The sequence below is a fragment of the Diabrotica undecimpunctata genome, chromosome 9 (assembly GCF_040954645.1).
Source record: "Diabrotica undecimpunctata isolate CICGRU chromosome 9, icDiaUnde3, whole genome shotgun sequence".
NCBI lineage: Eukaryota > Metazoa > Arthropoda > Insecta > Coleoptera > Chrysomelidae > Diabrotica > Diabrotica undecimpunctata.
Window position 1 is genome coordinate 117,618,542 of NC_092811.1, and position 20,589 is coordinate 117,639,130.

Below are 20,589 nucleotides of genomic sequence, written 5' to 3' on the forward strand. Positions count from 1 at the left end.
CGTTCGGCGTAGACTCGGCGACGAGAGGGCATTTTAAAGTACCTCGGGAACTATCGCCGGGAGTACGAAGAACGAATCCTGCACTAAAGTTAGTCAGGCGGCGTCCTGGACTGAGATGTCTTTTGAAGATTCCAGACCCCCCCTCTATAAAGACAAAAAAAAAAGATACAGGTATATAAATTATTTTTTTTCAACGCCGTACATTTTACCTGGAACAAGGGTGAGAAATCTAAGGCGCAACCTTTAATTTGAACCCCTATGCTTTGAATACGGATAAGAATTGGCGGCATAGATTCTAAAGTTGATATTACATATTGTAGTATTGATTTATAGGTGATTAAATTTGGGTCAAATGACCCATAAAAATGTCCCATGGGCTAGTACTGTAACAAATCACTAGAGAGTAAATCCGTTTTAAAAATAGTTCTTAAGTACAAGCCCGAAGTAAGTTAATGGCAAAGATGAAAATTTGGCTAATTATTTTCAATTTTTAGTTATTTTCATCAACACAGTTTTTTCATTGCAGACATCTGTTATTTTGGGATATAATACGATAATTTTCTATTTATCAAAACAAATACCTTATACCCCTTTTTTATTTACTAGCACGTCAGTGAATTTCGCAACTACATTTGGTTTAACCCATTACTTGACTAATTCACAGAACACGAATAAATAATTAAAAGAACAACAGTATAAATATTAAGAATTTTTCCCTTGTTTGTGTTAGAACATTTTATTAAGTGAAATGTTGCAGTTCGTATGCCTAGCTGTTGTTATCGCGGCAGTCTCCGCTGCCGAGTTCGAATTCAGAAACCGTGAAGGCGGGCCAGTCTGGGTTGGAATCCAAGGAAATCCTGGTCATCCGCATCTAGAAGGTGGAGGGTTCAAGCTGGCTCAAGGGCAATCGGTAGGGATAAATTTTTTTTTTTTGGTTAATTTACGAAATATTTCTAATTTTGATATCATTTTTTTTAATTTTATTACTGTATATAGCTTAACTACTTAGTGCTTTAACCACATCCATACAATAATAATTTCTCCTATATGTATATAATATAAGAACTTTATTTTTGCTTCTATTTTATTTTGTTACTTTTTTTTTGTGTGATTTCAATTTTATTTTTGTAACATGCTGTATTGGCGTTATAGAAAAAAACACTGTTTCCCAATATACCTGCTTTAATTTCATAAGTAAGTGTTTCTTGGTTGATTTCTTGCTTCTTCTGTAAGAGTTAATAACTTTTTTTTGGATACCTTTTTGTTCATACTATTTTTTAATATAAGCCACTGTTTTCGTTAATTCTATGTGATTCTCAGCTTACTGTAGTTCTTTTGGCACTAATATTGTATAATACTGAGAATAGGTTTATTTCTCTTTTGTTTCGATGATCCAGTTCAACTTCGTCATCGAATTCATCGCTATTGTCTTCGAAATTTTCTCTTAAGAAATCCATTTACGGCTTTAGTATTTCTCCCTGTTTTGTGAATATGTACCCTTTTTATCTCTACCTATTCGTCTTATTGATTTAAAATGCTTTCTACACGTCAATTTTCTAGTTTCTGTCGTTTTGGTCAATTCCTCCAATTAACGAAGTTCTCTTTCTGTGTTTAATTTTTTTATTCTGGGTGTAATTTCTTCTCTTTTTTCTTAGTCTCTTATATTCTTCTTCTGTTTGTCATGTTCTGTATTCGCCGATACGTGTGGTTCTTTTTCTCTGTTATGGTGTGACATTTTTCGTCATAATATTCTGCTGCTGCTCTTTGTTTGTTCTCATTGCTCAGTGTCTGTTTTGCGTGTGTTTTGTGTAATGTTTTACCTGTTTCGGATTTTTTATCAATATCTTCATGCTTTTGTCCATTATCTAGTTTTTTGTTTGTGGTTTCCCTTTATTCTGCATTTTTGCCCGTCGAATCCAATTAATTTATACCGATTTTAATTTTTGTCATAAGACAATCTCATCTCAGAAAACTAAAACAATAGTAATCACCAAAGAACCAACCAGATGTATAACAGAAATTGATGGCATCAGTTTGAACAAGTAATGGAAATAAAATATCTTGGAATTACACTGTCCAGCTATAAACACCTGGACAAAGATCTGAGAGATCAAGTTCAAAAAGCGAATAGACTGGCAGGATGTTTTAATAACACTATATGGCGAAATAGACATTTTTAATACTAAGATGAACTCAAGAATTTATAAAGCCAGTGTAAGACTAATAATAACATATACCTCAGAAACAAGACCCGACTAAGCCACAAAACAAAGGTTACTGGAAACGGCAGAGATGATAATACTGAGAAGAATTACAGAAAATACGCAGAGAGATCGAAAGAGGAGTGAAGATATTAGAAGAAAATGTAACGTACAGTATATAAATGAATGGACAGAAAATAGAAAAAAGAATGAAATAACCACATAAGCGGAATGAAGGAGATCCATGTCATCAAAATAGCAAGAGATAAGTCACCAATCGGCAGACGTATCGCGCAAAAGATGGAGTGAAAACCTTCCATTAATCCACCAATATTCATCAGAATAGCTTATAAAGAGGAAGAAGAAGAAGAAGAAGAAGAAGAATTTTTGTAATTGAAAATTTTACATTTTCCATAATAACTTGCATAAGAAACATAAAGCAGTCATGAGCAGAATAAAAGAGTATATAAGAGAGCCTGATAATGATAATGATAAAAAAATTTTCTACATTTTTTGCTATCGAAAATCTCCTCCCACTGTAGAAAACCATTTCATTCTGACCCTATTTCTGCGTTTTTTCCTACTTTTCTATTTTTAGAATATTTTTATTTCTTAAAATTTTTCTTTCCCAGATTCCTCCCCTTTTTCTGTTTTATTTAGAATTCACGCATCGCTTGCATTCGAAAAGCATCTCTGAGTCAAATATACAGTGATGAGTGCCTTAAGAACCGGCAAAATAACGCAAAAGATAGAAAACATAATACGTTGTGAAATAAAAAGAGATGAAAGTAGTAGAGGTGGGAAATTATCGATAGAAAACTCTAATTTACATTACATTACATTAGGACTATCGATAGTTGCCCACCTTTAGACGTTAGCTTATGAGCTAATTGACTTCAGTCATAATATTACAAGTATGACGTCGAACATTAACATTTTTTAAATTTCGCATAAAGTAAAAACTGATTGAAGGCAATAAAGCAAATGTAAGTAAACAGTTTAATTAGTAGTAATTTGATAAATACAAAATAACAAGCTATGATAATTCTGTATTGAGAAGAGTGTATGCGACGTCTCAAATCACAGTTTATTCTTGATCAATACTTTAATTTTGGATAAAAACATACTCGTACTTGAACTGTTTTTACTTACATTACGTGATACGTATTACTATGACTGAAGTCAACCAACTCATAAGCTAACGTCTAAGGTGGGAAACTTTCGATAGATCTAATGTAATGTAAAGTAAATTATAGGTTTATATCGATAATTTCTCACCTCTACTACTTGCATCTCTTTTTATTTCACAACGTATTATGTTTTCTATCTTTTGCGTTATTTTGCTGGTTCTTAAGGCACTCATCCCTGTATACGTTAAGAATTCTTAACAAGCTAAATTTTGCTGATAATATCAATTTTGGGATCTCAAAAAACTACCTTACCTCGAACTTACCTCTAAAACCCTCTCGTAGAAAAAAAAAATAAGAAATATCGATTTACCAAAAGTTTGTAATTGTAATTTGATACCAAAAATATAGCTAAGATAATTACAAAAATGTTTATTGGCACTTTTTCTATAGAATAAACCATTCTCTCAGAAATAACGCTTAAAGCGACTGAAGATTTTAAATGTCAGTTTCGCGCAAAATCAATTTGTTAAATCAAATTTGTATCAACTGGACGGTAAAAATCCAATATCTTTTAATCAGAAATCATTTTAAAACTCTAATTTACTCTATTTTTCGTGGATAAGACAGTAGCATTATTCTATAAAGGAGCTCTTCAACCCTTGCTTTTTAATAACAAATTATTAGATTATGTGAAATTTCTTGTTATTTTTATAGACAGCAACCTTAAATGCTTCCTTCATATTGATTTGTTAAGTAAGAAACTAACTGAACTTTTTTAAAGAAAATCAATTTAGCATCTTCCAAAAAAGCATATTTTTCTTTGTTCGAGTCTCATCTTCGATGTGGTCTTCCTTTTTGGGGTTCTAGTACAGCTAATCAATCTGATGTTATTTTTAAATTATATTACATATTATATTTTTCATTGTTCAAGTCTCATCTTCGATGTGGTCTTCCTTTTTGCGGTTCTCGTACAGCTGCTCAATCTGATGTTATTTTTAAATTATAAAAAAGAGCAATACGGTATCTTTTTGGCTTAAGTAGAATAACACATTGCAGGAGCTACTTCAAAAATCACGGGATTTTAACTCTTTATATATTTTAGAAACTGTTTGTTTAATTCGTAAACACCTACATGTTTTTCGAGCAAGACCTAATCATGAATACTCCGTCAGAAATTCAACCTTAGATGTATATTTACCGATCCCGTCCACTGAGTTAGTAAATAAATGTATATTATATTGGCCAAAAAAATTATACAGTCATCTTCCTTTGCAACTTCTTTCCTTAAGTTCCATAAAATGACAAAAGCCTATCTATCTAAAAGACCATATTATTCAGTAGAAGAGTTTCTTAACAAATAACTAAGAAATCACAGTACCTTTATATACAAGTAACTTGAGTATTTTAATATATTTGGGTAGCACATGCGGCAACTTAAACTTATTAGTTCAAAAGGTCTTATTATGCAATTTGCAATTTATCTAAATTTTGCAATGGTTTGTTTATTTTATTATGTTTTATTTTGTGATATTGACGATTTATGTAATTTTAGTAAATTTTAATTGTTATTGTTAGTTTTTCGACTTTTTGTAAGCTTTGTCCATAAAATTGTACAATTTTCAGTAACAATAAAGCATATTTCTATTATATTCTATTCTATATTCATTTACTCTTTTGTGAGTATTAATATTTTTTGTATCAATAATACTTTTTACTTTATTTTGAAGAAAAATCAATTTTTTCGAAATTTCAAAAATTTTTCTTTTACTTTAAAACCAATTTCTTTCAAAATTAATCTTTGAACTTTAAACCGGCCAAACTTACGTATCATATAAACAATACATAAATAAAATTAATTGTAAATCGGTAACGATTATTTTATTTGGGGTGCTAATTAGGAGGGGGATTATCACGATGTTTTTACCAAAAAAAGGGACCAACTTTATTTTGAGCATAACTTGCTTAGTTTTGATGCTAAAAGTTTTTAAAACAAACAAAAATAAAAAAAAATTAGCTTTCAAAAATTACTTTCAAAAAGTTTTGATGAGTTTCCTTGAAAACTCCTTTTTTATTGAAATATTTGATTTAGAATTTGATAAACAAGAAACTACTTTTTAGTACACCATTTTTTTTTTCGAGAAATACGTACTTTTTGAGTTATTTGTGAAAAATCGTCTGAACACGTGGTTTTTATTTTGAAAAATGAACATTTTGGCTCACAATTAAATCAAAAAGTATGACTCATGTCATGCCTTAAACTCTAAGGAATAAAAGTTGCTTGGAATTAGTTAATTTACCCATTTCGGAAACTTATTTTGAACTTATGATTTCTCACCCCCGAGAAGGGGTAGCTTTTACCCTCCAAGTAAAAGAGACCCTGGGCCTCAAGTTCAAAAGTAGAATAGAGGGCAAGAGGAAGCTAAATCCAAATATTCAAGCAAATCCGTCATTACATTCCAAAACGGCCATTTCCTAAAGTATTTGGCAATAAATATGAAGCATTTGAAATATAGCTAAAGTACAACGAATTTAAACTTTCACATTACAAACAATCTCACGTCACGGTAAAGACTTTGACGAAAACGGTATTTGATTGTTTGTAATGTGAAAGTTTAAATTCAGCGTTTTTAGGCATATTTCAAGTGTTTCATATTTATTGCAGAAACTCAAAATCGAAATTTTATGCTACAGCATGAAATTTCGATTTTGAAGATTAGACTCTAACACTAAAAATTCCACAATGGAAGTGATAAGTTTTATTGATCTCATGAGAATCGTAAAAAATAGCAAAAATCGCGCAACGTTTGTTTATTCAACAGCTGTACAGAAACTAATTTTATTTGCAGCAAAATGCAATAATTACATACAAAAGCTACATACTTCACCTTTAAAACGCATTTAAATTTTTCTCGATGGGACACTCTGATCAAAAGATATCGAATTTTTGAGTTGATTCAATTTAAAAAAAATTGATTTTTCAATTTCAAGTTCAGTGGCTTTTTCGTCTCTGAGACTGGAATAATTAATGACAAATTTGTTTGTATAATGTCATGCTTGATATAAAAAATGGTAATTTTACAGCATGTACCATATTTCGTATGCAATGACAACAAAATACTCGAGTGGTCTGATATTTTAATTTGTTATTCAAATATAAATTATTAATTGGTTGTTTGTATAATATATAAAATAAAAATCAGATGATTTATCAGGTTAAAATAAAAAACAAAGTGTAGTTTACATATTAGTAATAATTAATAAATATGAATAATGGGGATTTTCTATAGAAAAACCTTTGTTAAAATTTCGCGTGACAATAAAAATTATTATGTAATAACCTTGTTGTTAGTTCTAGATATACATTCAGGGTTTTTTCTCCACTTCCGTTTTTTATAATCTTGTGTTTATACAGCGTGTGCGGGAAATCATGTAAGTTGTGTCTTAAACAACTTAATATAAAGTTTTTTTTTATTCACAGCAATATACAGGGTCATTAGCATTACAATTTAAAAATAATGTGAATTATAAAGGGTGCTCAAAAAAATATTGGTACCTATTTATACCCTAGATTATAAGAAACAAAAACATACTAAATAAACATTAAAAACCACTAAAGTAGACCTACCATAAAAATAGCACCCCTTGTGCGTGGGACTTAAAAAATATATTTTCAAACAAAGAAATGTATAAACATAAATAGTTAGGTACATAGGCGCACTAACAAAAATACATAAATTTTAATTTTAATATAGCATGTGACACAAAATGTAAGTACACAAATGTAAGTGATCATCATCCAGCCTTCATTTATCACGTCTATTGCTGGACATAGGCCTCCCTTAAACTCCTCCAATATTTGTGATTTTGTGCTCTTTGTTGTTAATTTTTGGTGATACGCCTGATGTCGTCAGCCCAATGTGTAGGTGGTCTTCCTCTAATACGTTCTTGGTCTCCAATGTGTAATTTTGCTCGTCCATCGTGAGTCAGGCATTCTCGCTACATGGCTTGCCCAATTCCATTTTAGTTCCGCTATATTATGCTATGCTATTTTTCTGCGTAGAAGTTTTAGGCTGTTATTTTCCTGTTTAGTAGGTTTCATATTATCGGTTTTGAATTTCCTTAAATCTCTCATGATTTCCCTCGAAACAGTTTTATTAATTTCCCTTAGCGTATGGCTGTCTGCATTCTAATCGCTTCTCATTTGTCTTCTTTGATCTAGCAGTTTTTCAGTATATGGACTTATTTTACTATTATCTGATTTTCTTTTAGGACAGTACACTCGGTGACTTTCTTGTAAGGCGTTTATGATTCAATTATTCAAGTCCTTAAGATCGTTCTCAGAGGTTTCATGCAGTAGTAGGTTATTATTGATATGTGCCTGATATTGGTTGATATCCAAAGGGGGGTGTCCAGATACCATGATATTTATTTTTAACCATTATGTTTCTTTCTCTTTTTGTGTTGATTTTGACTTTCGCTTGTATCATTCTGTGGTCACTGCTTGTGGTGAACTTGTTGAGTACTGTTACATTTTTAATTATTTGTTTTTTTTTTCACTTAAGATGTACTTTTCACTTGTTCTACCGTTTGGACTTTCCCAGATCTATCTTCTGTGCATCTTTTTATAAAAGAAACTGTTCATGTTGAATAAATTATTCTGGAGTAGGAATACTAGTAGAGTTTCTCCTCAGTCATTCTTCCTAGAGAACCGAATTTTCTCAAGGATGTTTCTAGCTCTGCTTCTCTTACACCTATTTTTGCGTTGAAATCGCCACATAAAATTATAAATTGAGTACGAATGTTATCCATACATGTTATCAACATAACGTGCAGCTGTCATATTGCCTCGAATAAACACAAGTGGTGATCGGCTACCATAGGCAATAGCCCCTCAAACCATTACCCCAACTGTCCTGTGTACATGCCCCTCAACAGCAAACCCGATATCCCGTCGCTCTCCACGTCGGCTCCACGTAAATCTGGCTGACCCAGATTTTGAAAAGAATACAGAAAGATTACTACTTGCCGACGATCAAGATTTATATTTATCAGAGCAAGGGAGTGACGAGGACATGAGAGATGTCATAGATGATTCAGATGAAGATTCCGACTATGTAATTCGGCAAAGTGAACCCTCTAGCAGCAAAGAATCGAATTTCAAATCACGAACTTTTGGAATTAAATGAACCGTCGAATGATTTACAATCCAGAACCGACTTTTTACAAGTAGAAGGGGATGTGAACATATTCAAAGAAAAAAATGCTTTTCAGTGGCAGGGAACGGAGCCTGCGAGAAATATAAGGACACGAACACATAACATTGTCAGATAATTACGAGGCCTAACAGCGGTAAGCAGGACTCTGGGAAATAGGCCTTTTAAATCAGATATTTGGAAGTTGTTGATTACTGATGAAATGTTGGAACAAATTGTAACATGGACAAACCAAAAAATTATTATAATGAGAGAAAAATGATCTGATTCGACTAATACATCAAACTACAGAAGCACAAATATAGTTGAGTTGAAGGCTTTGCTTGGGCTTTTTATGCTATCTTCAATTATAAAATCTTCTCATGAAGATATGCTTCAACTGTTTTCTAAAGATGTTTTGGGTCGGCCAATATTCAGAATGACAATGTCTTTGAGATTTGAGATACTTTTGTCGTGTCTTAGATTTGACAATAGCATGGATCGCGAAGAGCGGAAGAAAACATAAAACAACGGCTATTTCAAATATTTTTAATAATTTTGTGACTAATTGCCAGAGGCTATACACGTTGTCAGATTGTGTAACTGTGGATGAGATGCTACTTCCATTTAGAGGTCACTGTGGTTTTCGAATTTACATGCCCAGTAAACCTGCGAAATACGGCATAAAAGTAATGTGCATGACAGATGCTAAGAGCTCGTATTTCTATAATGTATATATATATATATATATATATATATATATATATATATATATATATATATATATATATATGTATATATATATATATATACTCAGGGAAAAATTCGGATGGTGTTGGACTTTCAGAAGAAGAACTGAAGCTTTAAAAGCCTGCTCAATGTGTCGTTCGACTATCCAAACCAATAGAGGGCTCTAACCGAAATATTACTGCTGACAACTATTTTTCTTCAATAGAGTTAGTCACAGAGTTGCAAAAATGCCACCTCACGTATGTAGGTACAGTAAAAAAAATAAGCGAGAAGTTCCTTTGGAATTCCAGGATAATAAAAGTAGGGAAATTGGTACAACACTCTATGGTTTCTCCAATGACATAGCCTTGATATCATATGTACCGAAAGAAAATAGAGCTGTTCTTTTATTATCCTCTATGCATCACAGCAAAGACAATGAATTAGGAAAACCAAAAATAATTCGATACTATAACAGTACAAAATCGGGAGTTGATGTTTTAGACATGAAGTGTGCCAGTTATAGTGCAAACCGCCGGACAAGGCGTTGGCCCTTAGCCGTATTTTATACACTAATAAATAAAGTTCATTTAACAGTTACATCCTTTATCTTTGTTACCAAGATAATAAATTACTTTCACGTTTTAAATTTGTAAAAGATTTGGCATTTGAACTAATTCAGCCTTATCTAAGGCAAAGACGTGAAACAAATCTTCCCCGAGACCTTAGAAAGCAGATAGAGATTTTTTGGGAATAAATCAAGAAATGCCTGTTGAGAATATCGGCGACAATGTTCCAGATGATAAGCTTCCCAAAAGAAAATTGTGTAGCATTTGTCCATCATCAAAAATGAGGAAGACAAATTGTAAATATGTGCGTTGCTCAAATGCTATTTGTTTGGAGTGTAGTAGAAAGGTTTTTATCTGTCTTCAAAATTAGTAGGTACCTGTAGTATATTTTTTGTTTTATCTAGAAATATATATGTTTGTTTACTTAATTACGCCTAATAATGTTGTTTTCTATATTACACATTTTGTTTTATGTAAGTATTATGTATAAATAAGTTTTTTTGCTCGTTTATACCTAATAAACCCTTTAATATTTTGCTTTTCTCTTCAAATGCTACATTTGTTTTGATTTATTTTAATGTTTACCTATACTGGCCCAATAGACCATATGTTTCGCTTTAGCAATAAAAGTACTATGTTTCGGGTTAAGGGTTAATGACCTTAAAATTGAAAAATCTTTATCAAACCTATTTTTTTGTCCTTCTTTTTATAATTTTTCCCTTTCTTTCATTTTTCTTGGCCTTCGTTTGGATATTACAAACCATTTTTATTTTCAAATTTATTTTCTACAATTTTTCGAACCATTTCCAGACAGTTACCTTTATAGTATTGTTAAATATTAAAAGTATATTCTTTATTTTTCAGAGAACAATTGGAGCTCCCGATAATTGGGCTGGGCGTTTTTGGGGCAGAACTTGGTGTGACGATGGTTCAAACCATTGCTTAACAGGTGATTGTGGTAATAGAGTACAATGTAATGGAGCTGGAGGAGTACCTCCCGCTTCTCTAGCTGAAATTACAATGAAAGGAGCTGGGGGACTTGATTTCTATGACATTTCTTTCGTTGATGGATATAACATCGCTATTAGTGTAAGTATAAAAAACTAAACTATTTAAAAAATAATTTTTTTTGTGTAATCTAGATTACTACAAGTAAAATGTCTAACTGTATGAGAATCAAAGCATTTTATAATAATATAGAGGAAATAATGCGACTGACAACAAGAAATAAGATAACGATCATCGTGTGTGACTTAAACGATAAAATTATAACAATTATTTTCTTTTTCTAGTTTGAACCTGTAGGAGGCCAAGGAGACGGCGGTCAATACAGTTGTAAAAGAGCTCAGTGCCTGAAACATCTCAACGATGGCTGTCCCAATGAACTCAAAGTAATGGGTCCAAATGGATTCGCCATAGCATGTAAATCAGCTTGTCTTGCCTTCAATACGGACCAATACTGTTGCAGAAATAGTTTCGGAACACCCGAAACTTGCAAGAGTTCTACCTGGCCGCGTAACTATCCCCAGGAAGTTTTTAAATCTCAATGCCCAGATGCTTACAGCTATGCTTACGATGATCACAAGAGTACCTTCACTTGTAAGGCTTCGAAATATATTGTGCAATTTGGTGTATAAGATTTAGTCTAAGACTGTTGTTTTTTATTATTTTCTAATAAATATATTAACATTTTCTAGTTAATCAATTTTATTTATTCAATTTAATGAGTCTGCTAAAAATCCTAAACCAAGCCTCGGAAATATAGACGGATCTAAACAAAGACGAAAACGGCTACGAAAAAGGACCATGATGATAGGTACATGGAATGTACAAGGAATAAGGGGTAAAACTGAAGAGATCATTAAAGAAGTAAAACAACTTGGCCTCAACATGGAAACTTGGACCTTGGAAACAAAGAAGAAGGGCGTTGGATCAGTAATGATAGGAGACTACATACACCTGTATAGCGGCGTACCAAAGGAAGAAAGAGCTAAGAGAGGAGTATCCGTAATTATTAACAAAAAGTTTAAAAGGAAAATTACCAGCTGGACTGCAATAGATAAAAATATCCTGCAAGTAAATATGACCCTACACCATAAAAAAACAACAATACTAGCCCCCTCAGAGGATGAGAATGCAACCACAAAAGACGAATTCTTTGCAAAATTAAACAAAGTTATTAATAGAGTTGGAAATAACCGAGAAATATTTTTATTAGGAGATTTTAATGGAAGAACAGGAAACAAGCGCCACAACAATGTAATTGGACCTTATGGAGAAGACGTCGTAAATGATAACGGAGAAAGACTTATCAATCTCTGTGAAAGTAATAGACTCAAAATAACTAACGGATATTACTGTCACAAAAACATACACAAATATACATGGTTTCAACCAACAAGGAATCTTAAGTCTATAATAGATTACGTGATAGTTAAACAAAATTCACAAATACTCATTAGAGATATTAGAGCTATGAGAGGAGCAGTATGCGGATCAGATCACCACATGGTCAGGGCAAAAATTGTTTTCCCATATAGATTAAAGGACAGTGTCTCATCAAGCCAAGACGAACAACTTTTAGAAAGAATTGATCTTCCTCAATACAATCTGTCCAGTTTAATTCACGAGAGCACCCGCACACTATATAAGACTCGAATGGACTCCAAACTTGTCGAAACACTAACAAATACCAAATGCATATATGAGAACATAATATCAAGTATTCATCAAACAGCACAGGAGGTCTTAGGAATTAAACAAAATAAAATTAGTAACAAGCTTTGGTGGAATGAAGACGTCGAAAATGCGGTAACAGAAAAGAAAAGATTATACCATAAGTGGTTGAATACAAAAGATGACGCAGCCAAAGACCGATACAATGAAATGAAGAAGAAAACTAGAAAGATAATGATGACCTCCAAAAATGAGATATGGGATAGAAGGTGCAGAGAGATAGAATCTTATATTGGAGGACGACAATGCACTGAGGCGTGAAAGTTTATAAACTCCGTTAAGAAGCCGACTAACGAGAAAGTGATTCTAAATCCCATAAATCCCGAGGATTGGACACATTATTACAAACATCTATTAAATGAGAACAGAGACGAATTTAAAGAAGATATGAATTCATCAAGAATCGAAATTCTGGGAGAGCATATTACCATAGATATCAACATAGTTCAAAAAGCTATAGCAGGGATAAAGAATGGGAAAGCAAGTGGACCAGAGGGAGTAACTATGGAATTAATAAAGAATGACTCAGAGAAATTACACAGAATGATCACGGTGATATTTAACGAATATATTAATGGACATCCAACACCAGATGAATGGAAAACAGCATATATGACCCCAATATATAAAAAAGGTGACAGGAGAAATTGTAAAAACTATAGAGGGATATCGGTCACAAGTTCAATGAGTCGACTATACGGTCGAATACTACTGGACCTGATAGAGGAAGATTATCAATCGTCTGAAGACGAAGAACAAGGAGGATTTAGAGCAGGTCGTTCATGTACAGATAACATCTTCTGTCTTAAACAAATTATAGAAAAGAAAATTGTGACAAATAGAGAGTTACATATGACTTTTGTAGATCTTGAGAAGGCATATGACACAGTCCCGCTAAATAGACTATGAAAAGTCCTGGGCACATCAAACATACATCAAACATTGGTTAGTGCTCTCAAAGATCTATATTATGGTTCAAACTCCCAAATAAAATTCGGAAACCTCTTAGCTGAAAAATTTGCAGTTACTAAGGGTCTCAGACAAGGATATTGTATCTCTCCGACTCTATTTAAGATTTATATCTCTGCAGCTCTGAAACAATGGAAAAGGAAAGTCAAAGGAATGGGTATACAATTGAACGATCAGGATTACATATATACTTTACAGTTTGCAGATGATCAGGTGGTAATCGCAAATGACAAAGATGACATGCAATCTATGCTTAGAAAACTAATTAAAGAATACCAGAAATGGGGATTAAATATCAATTTAGAAAAGACAAAATACCTCTCAATTGGAGCTGAAGCAGAACAACTCGATATCGATGACAATCAAAAAATAAATCCATGCAACGAATATAAATACCTGGGCGTCATCTTCGACCGTAGTGGAAAAGACGAACGAGAAATAGAACATCGAATTGTACAAGCACGAACAGCTATAGCATATTTGAACGGAATTCTATGGAGTAAAGAAATATCAAAGAAAAGAAAATGGAACATCTAGGAGACAATGGTTAAAACTAGCCTACTTTATGGAGCTGAGACATGGAGAATAACCGAAAAATATAAGAAAAAGTCGAGGCCACGGAAATGGATGCCATCAGAAGATCGATGAGAATATCAAGAGCCGACAGAATACGGAATGAAGTGATAAAACAACAAATGGGTATAGAGGGCACTGTAGTTGAGGATATTGAGAGAAAACAGCTCATATGATATGGGCATGTGAGCCGAATGGGGGACGAAAGATTGCCTAAAAAAACGATGATGTGGCAACCTCCAGAGAAGAGGAAACGAGGAAGACCACCACAGAGCTGGAACCTGGGAGTTAGGAAAGCGATTAGCGCTCGAAATCTGGACGAAGACCTAACTCAAGACAGAATACAGTGGCGTTTGGGATGAGTCTGGAAACCTACTCATAAACATATCTACTGGACAACCCTCAACAAATAAAGTAAGTCATGAAAATAATAAAATCAATATTTTGAAAATTCTAAGACTTTTTCAAGAGGTATCGCACAGATACGGATACATTGACAAATAGACGTGAACGACATGATTGCACGAATAGAATAGAATATAATAGAAAAAAGCTGTATTCTCAGGATTCACAAGTTACACACAAATATAAATTGTCAATAGAGAGAATGGTGTCAATTACAATTTATAATGGTTGCTGTAGCAACCTACACTTAACATAAAAGTAATATTAAAATATAATAATAATAACAGTGATATTTAGATTCAGATAAGAGCCCTTAAACTTCCTGCAGATCAGCTTGAAGGTATTCTTCCACTTTGTACGATTCTAACTCAAGACAGAATACAGTGGCGTTTGGGATGAGTCTGGAAACCTACTCATAAACATATCTACTGGACAACCCTCAACAAATAAAGTAAGTCATGAAAATAATAAAATCAATATTTTGAAAATTCTAAGACTTTTTCAAGAGGTATCGCACAGATACGGATACATTGACAAATAGACGTGAACGACATGATTGCACGAATAGAATAGAATATAATAGAAAAAAGCTGTATTCTCAGGATTCACAAGTTACACACAAATATAAATTGTCAATAGAGAGAATGGTGTCAATTACAATTTATAATGGTTGCTGTAGCAACCTACACTTAACATAAAAGTAATATTAAAATATAATAATAATAACAGTGATATTTAGATTCAGATAAGAGCCCTTAAACTTCCTGCAGATCAGCTTGAAGGTATTCTTCCACTTTGTACGATTCTAGGTGTATGAGCTTCAAAACATAGTGAATGAGATTTTTATTTATTCATTGATGAAGTAAAGACTTTGTATATTATATTGGTATATAAATTTTGTGGTGAAAACATTCAGTTTACTGTGTTAATATCACCTAATTTTTATATCGTACGTAACTTCCTCTCGACTACCTGTAGCTACTTTACAAAGAAAACTAATTATTTGGTTGCCATAATGTATTGCGCAGCGGTGGGTTGTTTAAACAATTAGAATAAAAAAAGTAAATCTTTTTCGAAGTGTCGTTTTTTTTTTTGTGTTTCCTAGAGACAAACAAATGCGTAAAGTACGGGTCTTCAAGTGTTTTCAGCAAGACAAATTTAATGTAGAAACCACGAGAATATGATCAAAACATTTTACAGAAGCTGACTATTGTTTAAAAAATAGAACGGGGGGTTAGACAAGGAGACCCAATGTCACCTAAACTTTTTAATACGGTGCTAGAACATGCTTTTAAGAATTTGGATTGGATGACAAATGGAATAAAAATAGATGGAGAATATCTAAACAACTTACGTTTCGCCGATGATATACTTATAATAGCTGAAGATCTAGGTATGGCAAGAGAGATGGTACAGGAACTCGTTGTGGCTACAGAAAGTGTAGGTTTAAATATAAATATGTATCTCGAAAACAAAAATCATGACCAATTTGGTACCCAACCAGAACATGAGTATTGGTGGGAAAGAAATAGAACTCGTAGATAGATATAAATACCTGGGAATGAAATTATGATTGGCAGAGATAATCAGACTCATGAACTGAAGAGAAGAATCGGCCTTGGGTGGGCAGCATTTGGAAAACTGAGAGAAACTTTTAAAAGTGAGCTGCCCACATGCCTAAATAAAAAGGTATTTGATCAGTGCGTCCTTCCAGTCTTGACGTATGGAGCAGAAACACTTACCTTAACAAAAGCAGCAGCTACCTTAACAAAAGCAGCAGCTCAGAATAACCAACGAAGACATCAGGAGAAGAACCGGAGTGACTGACATCATCAAGAAGATAGCCAGACTAAAATGGAGATGGGCAGGATACATAGCCAGAATGACAGATGGGCGATGGACAAAGAGGTTATTGGAATGGAGGCCAAGAGAAGACAAGAGAAGCGTCGGTCGACCACCTACAAGATGGACTGACGATTTAAGAAGAATCAGTAAAAACTGGATGAGAGGGGCGCAAGATAGACGGGGTTGGAAACATGAGGAAGAGGCCTATGTTCAGCAGTGGACTCTTGAGGCTGGATGATGATGACTATTGTTTAAAAAAAACTATAGTGGAATATTACTACTAATAGTATAATTAATTATGAAATTGTCACTGAACAGAAATTAACCCTGAAGATTTAATTGACAGTCATCAAGATTTTATTAATTCGAATATAAAAGACCTGAAATGAGATGGATTGGTAAATTTAGCCGGTTTCATTGCATTTAAGTTACAAAAAAAAAAGAAATACTTGGATATATTCCGGACGATAACGATAAATCGTTTACTTGGGTAAACCACGTTTCTCGTAGATTCATATATTTCTTTAATTAATTTTACAAATTACTAATTAATTTTCAAACCACGTTTTCACAGAAAGTAACTTGTTATGACTTCTTAGTGCAAGATATGGCATCGAGGTATACTTACCGTTAATTGTTTAAGTTTCGACGTTGTTCATTACAGTAATGGAACAACGTTGCCATATGATGCATCGTTGAAATAATTGTTAAATTATCGTAAATTTATTAAACAAATTCGATACAAACTCACCTTTTTGAAGATCCATAAAAATTATCCTTATCAATACTATTGGAAGCTGTTTCTTTATTTTCCATATTGTTTGAAGAACTGAAACAATGATTTAATAAAAAAAAAAAAGAAAAAAAACATGGTATCATATCAATATTATGGAATATGCTATGAATATGCATTATATTCATTATACTCTGTATAGTAAATTACATAGAAATTCGGTGACCTTGGTTCTGGTGATTCCACTTGGTTTTATAATTAGATCATGCTTTCTAAAGTGTTCTGAGCAGAGCATAGTAGTTTTCGTTATTTGTTTTTTATTTAGGCCGAACATAGAAAACCACATATCCAGCAGCTGTTGATTTTTGACTGGGAACCTGCATATTATATTTCATTAAAATTAATATATTTATAGCAATTATATTGTAGATTAGCAAAAATAAATAAATGTATTTATATTACTACAAAATTTATTTTACAAAATTAAACTTCAATTCATGTCAAGAATTAAGTAATATCACATCCCTGTACTACGCCCATGGACGTAATTCCAATGTTTATAATACTTACGAATGAAATGACAGTTCTGGATGTAAATATGCAGTTTTCCTGCATACAACACAGTTACGCACCATTACGACACTTAACTATTAACGATTGTTCAATTCAAATTTAAAATATATTAAAAAATTCACTAAAATGTCACAAATAAGGAAATTATCAACTCAAAGTTTCTTCAAATCGCTATGATTGGTTGATATTACCAATGATGCCAAGTTTTACAAACAGTTAAGATTATCAGAATATATTTTCTTTTAATAAATTAAAAAATTAATGTTTTTCTTTTAATTCCTTGGTTGTGAAATGAGTATATCTAAAAATAGTTTATACTAACTAGGTAATACATTTTTATTTATAAATTAAAAATAAATTATACTAAAAATCGAAAGTTATTTCGAAGATTGACTTGAAAATAAAAATAATATGACAGCGTCAAGTTAGAGATTTGTGCCGTTCTTGTGTTCTATGTGCCATCTTTATTTATACGTCCATGATTAGTATATTATAGTTTATGAGATTGTTTGTATATTAGTATTATGGTTTGTTATGTGTTTCAAGAATTTATGTCCATTTTAAAAAATGAAAAGTAAGTATTCATATATATGTATGTTCCAGCCATTGTTAGTATGTTTAGCTTTTTGAAATTACCTCTATATGAATCACTGTATTTCAAGTTAGGTAGAGTTCTGATTGCTCTTTTTTGTAATAGAAAAACCTGTTCAGCGTTACCACTTCCTCCCTAGAAAACTAGTCCAAATCGCATTACAGAATGAAAATTTGAAAAATATGCAACTCGTTTACATTTTTTGTCCAAATAATTTCTGTTATTCTGAAAGAGTAGCAGATAGATGCTAACCTGTTACAGATTTCATTTATATGCACTCCAAAATCTAAATTTTGCTCAATATGTACCCCCAGAAATTTTGTGCTTTGGTTTAGAGTAACCATTTGCAATTGAATTGAGAGAGTTTCTGGTAAGGTACTATTATTTGTTTTATTGACTTATTTTGACTATTATATATTTCTGTCCCATACTGCATTTTTCGTGAATCCACAAGCATTTTATTATACTGACGTTTTGTTTGTTTGTACTCATCTTTATGTTTATTTATATTTTTTTCTGTAACGCATTGGTCAAATAAAAAAGAAATGATACAACCCATTGCTTTTCTATATCCCAATTTGGTACTAAAAAAAGCTCCTCCCAGTCTTCATCTTGCAGCATATGAGTCTGATAATACTGCCCTATTAAGAAAGAACCCCGTATCTCCACTATAGCGAGTTTTGAGAAAAACGCGATTAAAGATTTTTGTTTAATCCCTTGTGCTTTTGGTACAATAATAACACAAAATCATTTAGGGTAGAGTGTGCAGCATCGTAGTTAACTTTTTTCAAAAAAAAAAAAATTGCAAAATTACTATATGGACATTAGTTATGCGACATACGGGCTAACAAAGCAAAGAATTATATCAGGTTTGCTTGGCTAAAACCACGTATTATCCAAATTTGTCTTAAGCTTGGGTTTAACTATGTAATTATTATAAAATTTATATAACTGCCTCGAAAGGCAAAACATTTAAATATTTTAATAATATTTTTTATGAACATTTGTTGAATAAAACATAAGTATTTACGAAAAACGTTTATTTAAAAATACAAAATGAAAATTATTATTAATCGGAAGTTGGCAATTCTTCCCAAAATTGATGGCGGTTCGCCGGTATAATCTGACCTAAGTTTTTTAATATTTGCTCTTGTCTCTTCTTAGTCTAGCAATCTTCTTCGTTCTGTCTAGCAATAATTGATTATATATATATATATATATATATATATATATATATATATATATATATATATATATATATATATATATATATAGGTATATATATACAGGGTGAGTCATGAGGAACTTTACATACTTCTACCATATGTAGAGACCCTCAGGGAGCATATCATGTGGCCACTAAAAAATGTCAACTCCTCTTCTTTATTAATTAACAGGGTGATTTGTGTAATTGACCATTTATTTCATTTTACTGTAGTGTTTATACGGCTCATTTGATTTTGACGTGACAACGTCTTAAATTAGGTTGTGGCTCGGAGTCATTCATGAAAAAGTGTAACGCCCGCTCACGTCTATTACAGTGAGTCACCGAACGAGAGAGAGGCCCGCCGGACCGGCGAATGCCTTGCGTCTCTCTCCCACTCAAACATGATCGCTCCGCTGCGCGCGCAGCACTAGAGAATTAGGCGCGTTGAATCGGTGCGTGCTTCCGTGCTTGTGTCTCTGTCTTTCTCGAGCGTTCTTGGCGTTCAAGACACATTACAGCAGAAACACTTCCTTTCATTTCATATTTCTCCTATCATCGTCCTATCCTCAACAAAATCACTCAAATAGAAATTAGTTAAGTTTAAGTTTACATGTACAATGTTTTAGTAAACAAAATATATTTCTATAGTTAAAATTTGTGCAATTCTTATTTTCATTCAATTCCTTGTTCCTATTGTGCAATTTAATAATATTCATATCAATAAATATTCTACCGAGAAAAAGACGTTGTCACGTAAAATCTTCGCCCGTAAAACCGACTTTACAGGCAACCGATTTTTTTTTAATTTTTGCATAATACAGTACACTACTATCAAGCATTCGACTGGTATTAGCTAAACTAAAAAATTCCAGGACTGGCTTTGGAAAAATTAATTTAGGGATTCGTATTAAATATTACACCCTGTATATATATTTTTTTTAAATGCAATAAGTGATTTTCAAACTACATAAATAGCCAATAAAAACAACATATGCGACAATGTTGTCGCACTTTTATTAAATTTTTAGTGAACGATCAAATCTTACCAAAAATAGAACAACCATAATGAAGTATCAAATTATAAGGTAATTAATTTAAACAAATGTTATAAATTTCAAACATTTTAATTGAAATG

The 20,589-nt window shown here is 32.4% G+C and overlaps 1 protein-coding gene across 1 annotated transcript; it reads left to right on the forward strand.

The window, feature by feature from the left end:
- The first annotated feature begins 713 nt into the window (after positions 1-713).
- LOC140449916 (uncharacterized) lies at positions 714-11,513 on the forward strand. Its single transcript, XM_072543332.1, has 3 exons — positions 714-910; positions 10,686-10,910; positions 11,114-11,513. The coding sequence occupies exons 1-3, from the start codon at positions 749-751 to the stop codon at positions 11,456-11,458; spliced, it is 732 nt and encodes a 243-aa protein (XP_072399433.1). The 5' UTR covers positions 714-748; the 3' UTR covers positions 11,459-11,513.
- The last annotated feature ends 9,076 nt before the right edge of the window (positions 11,514-20,589 follow it).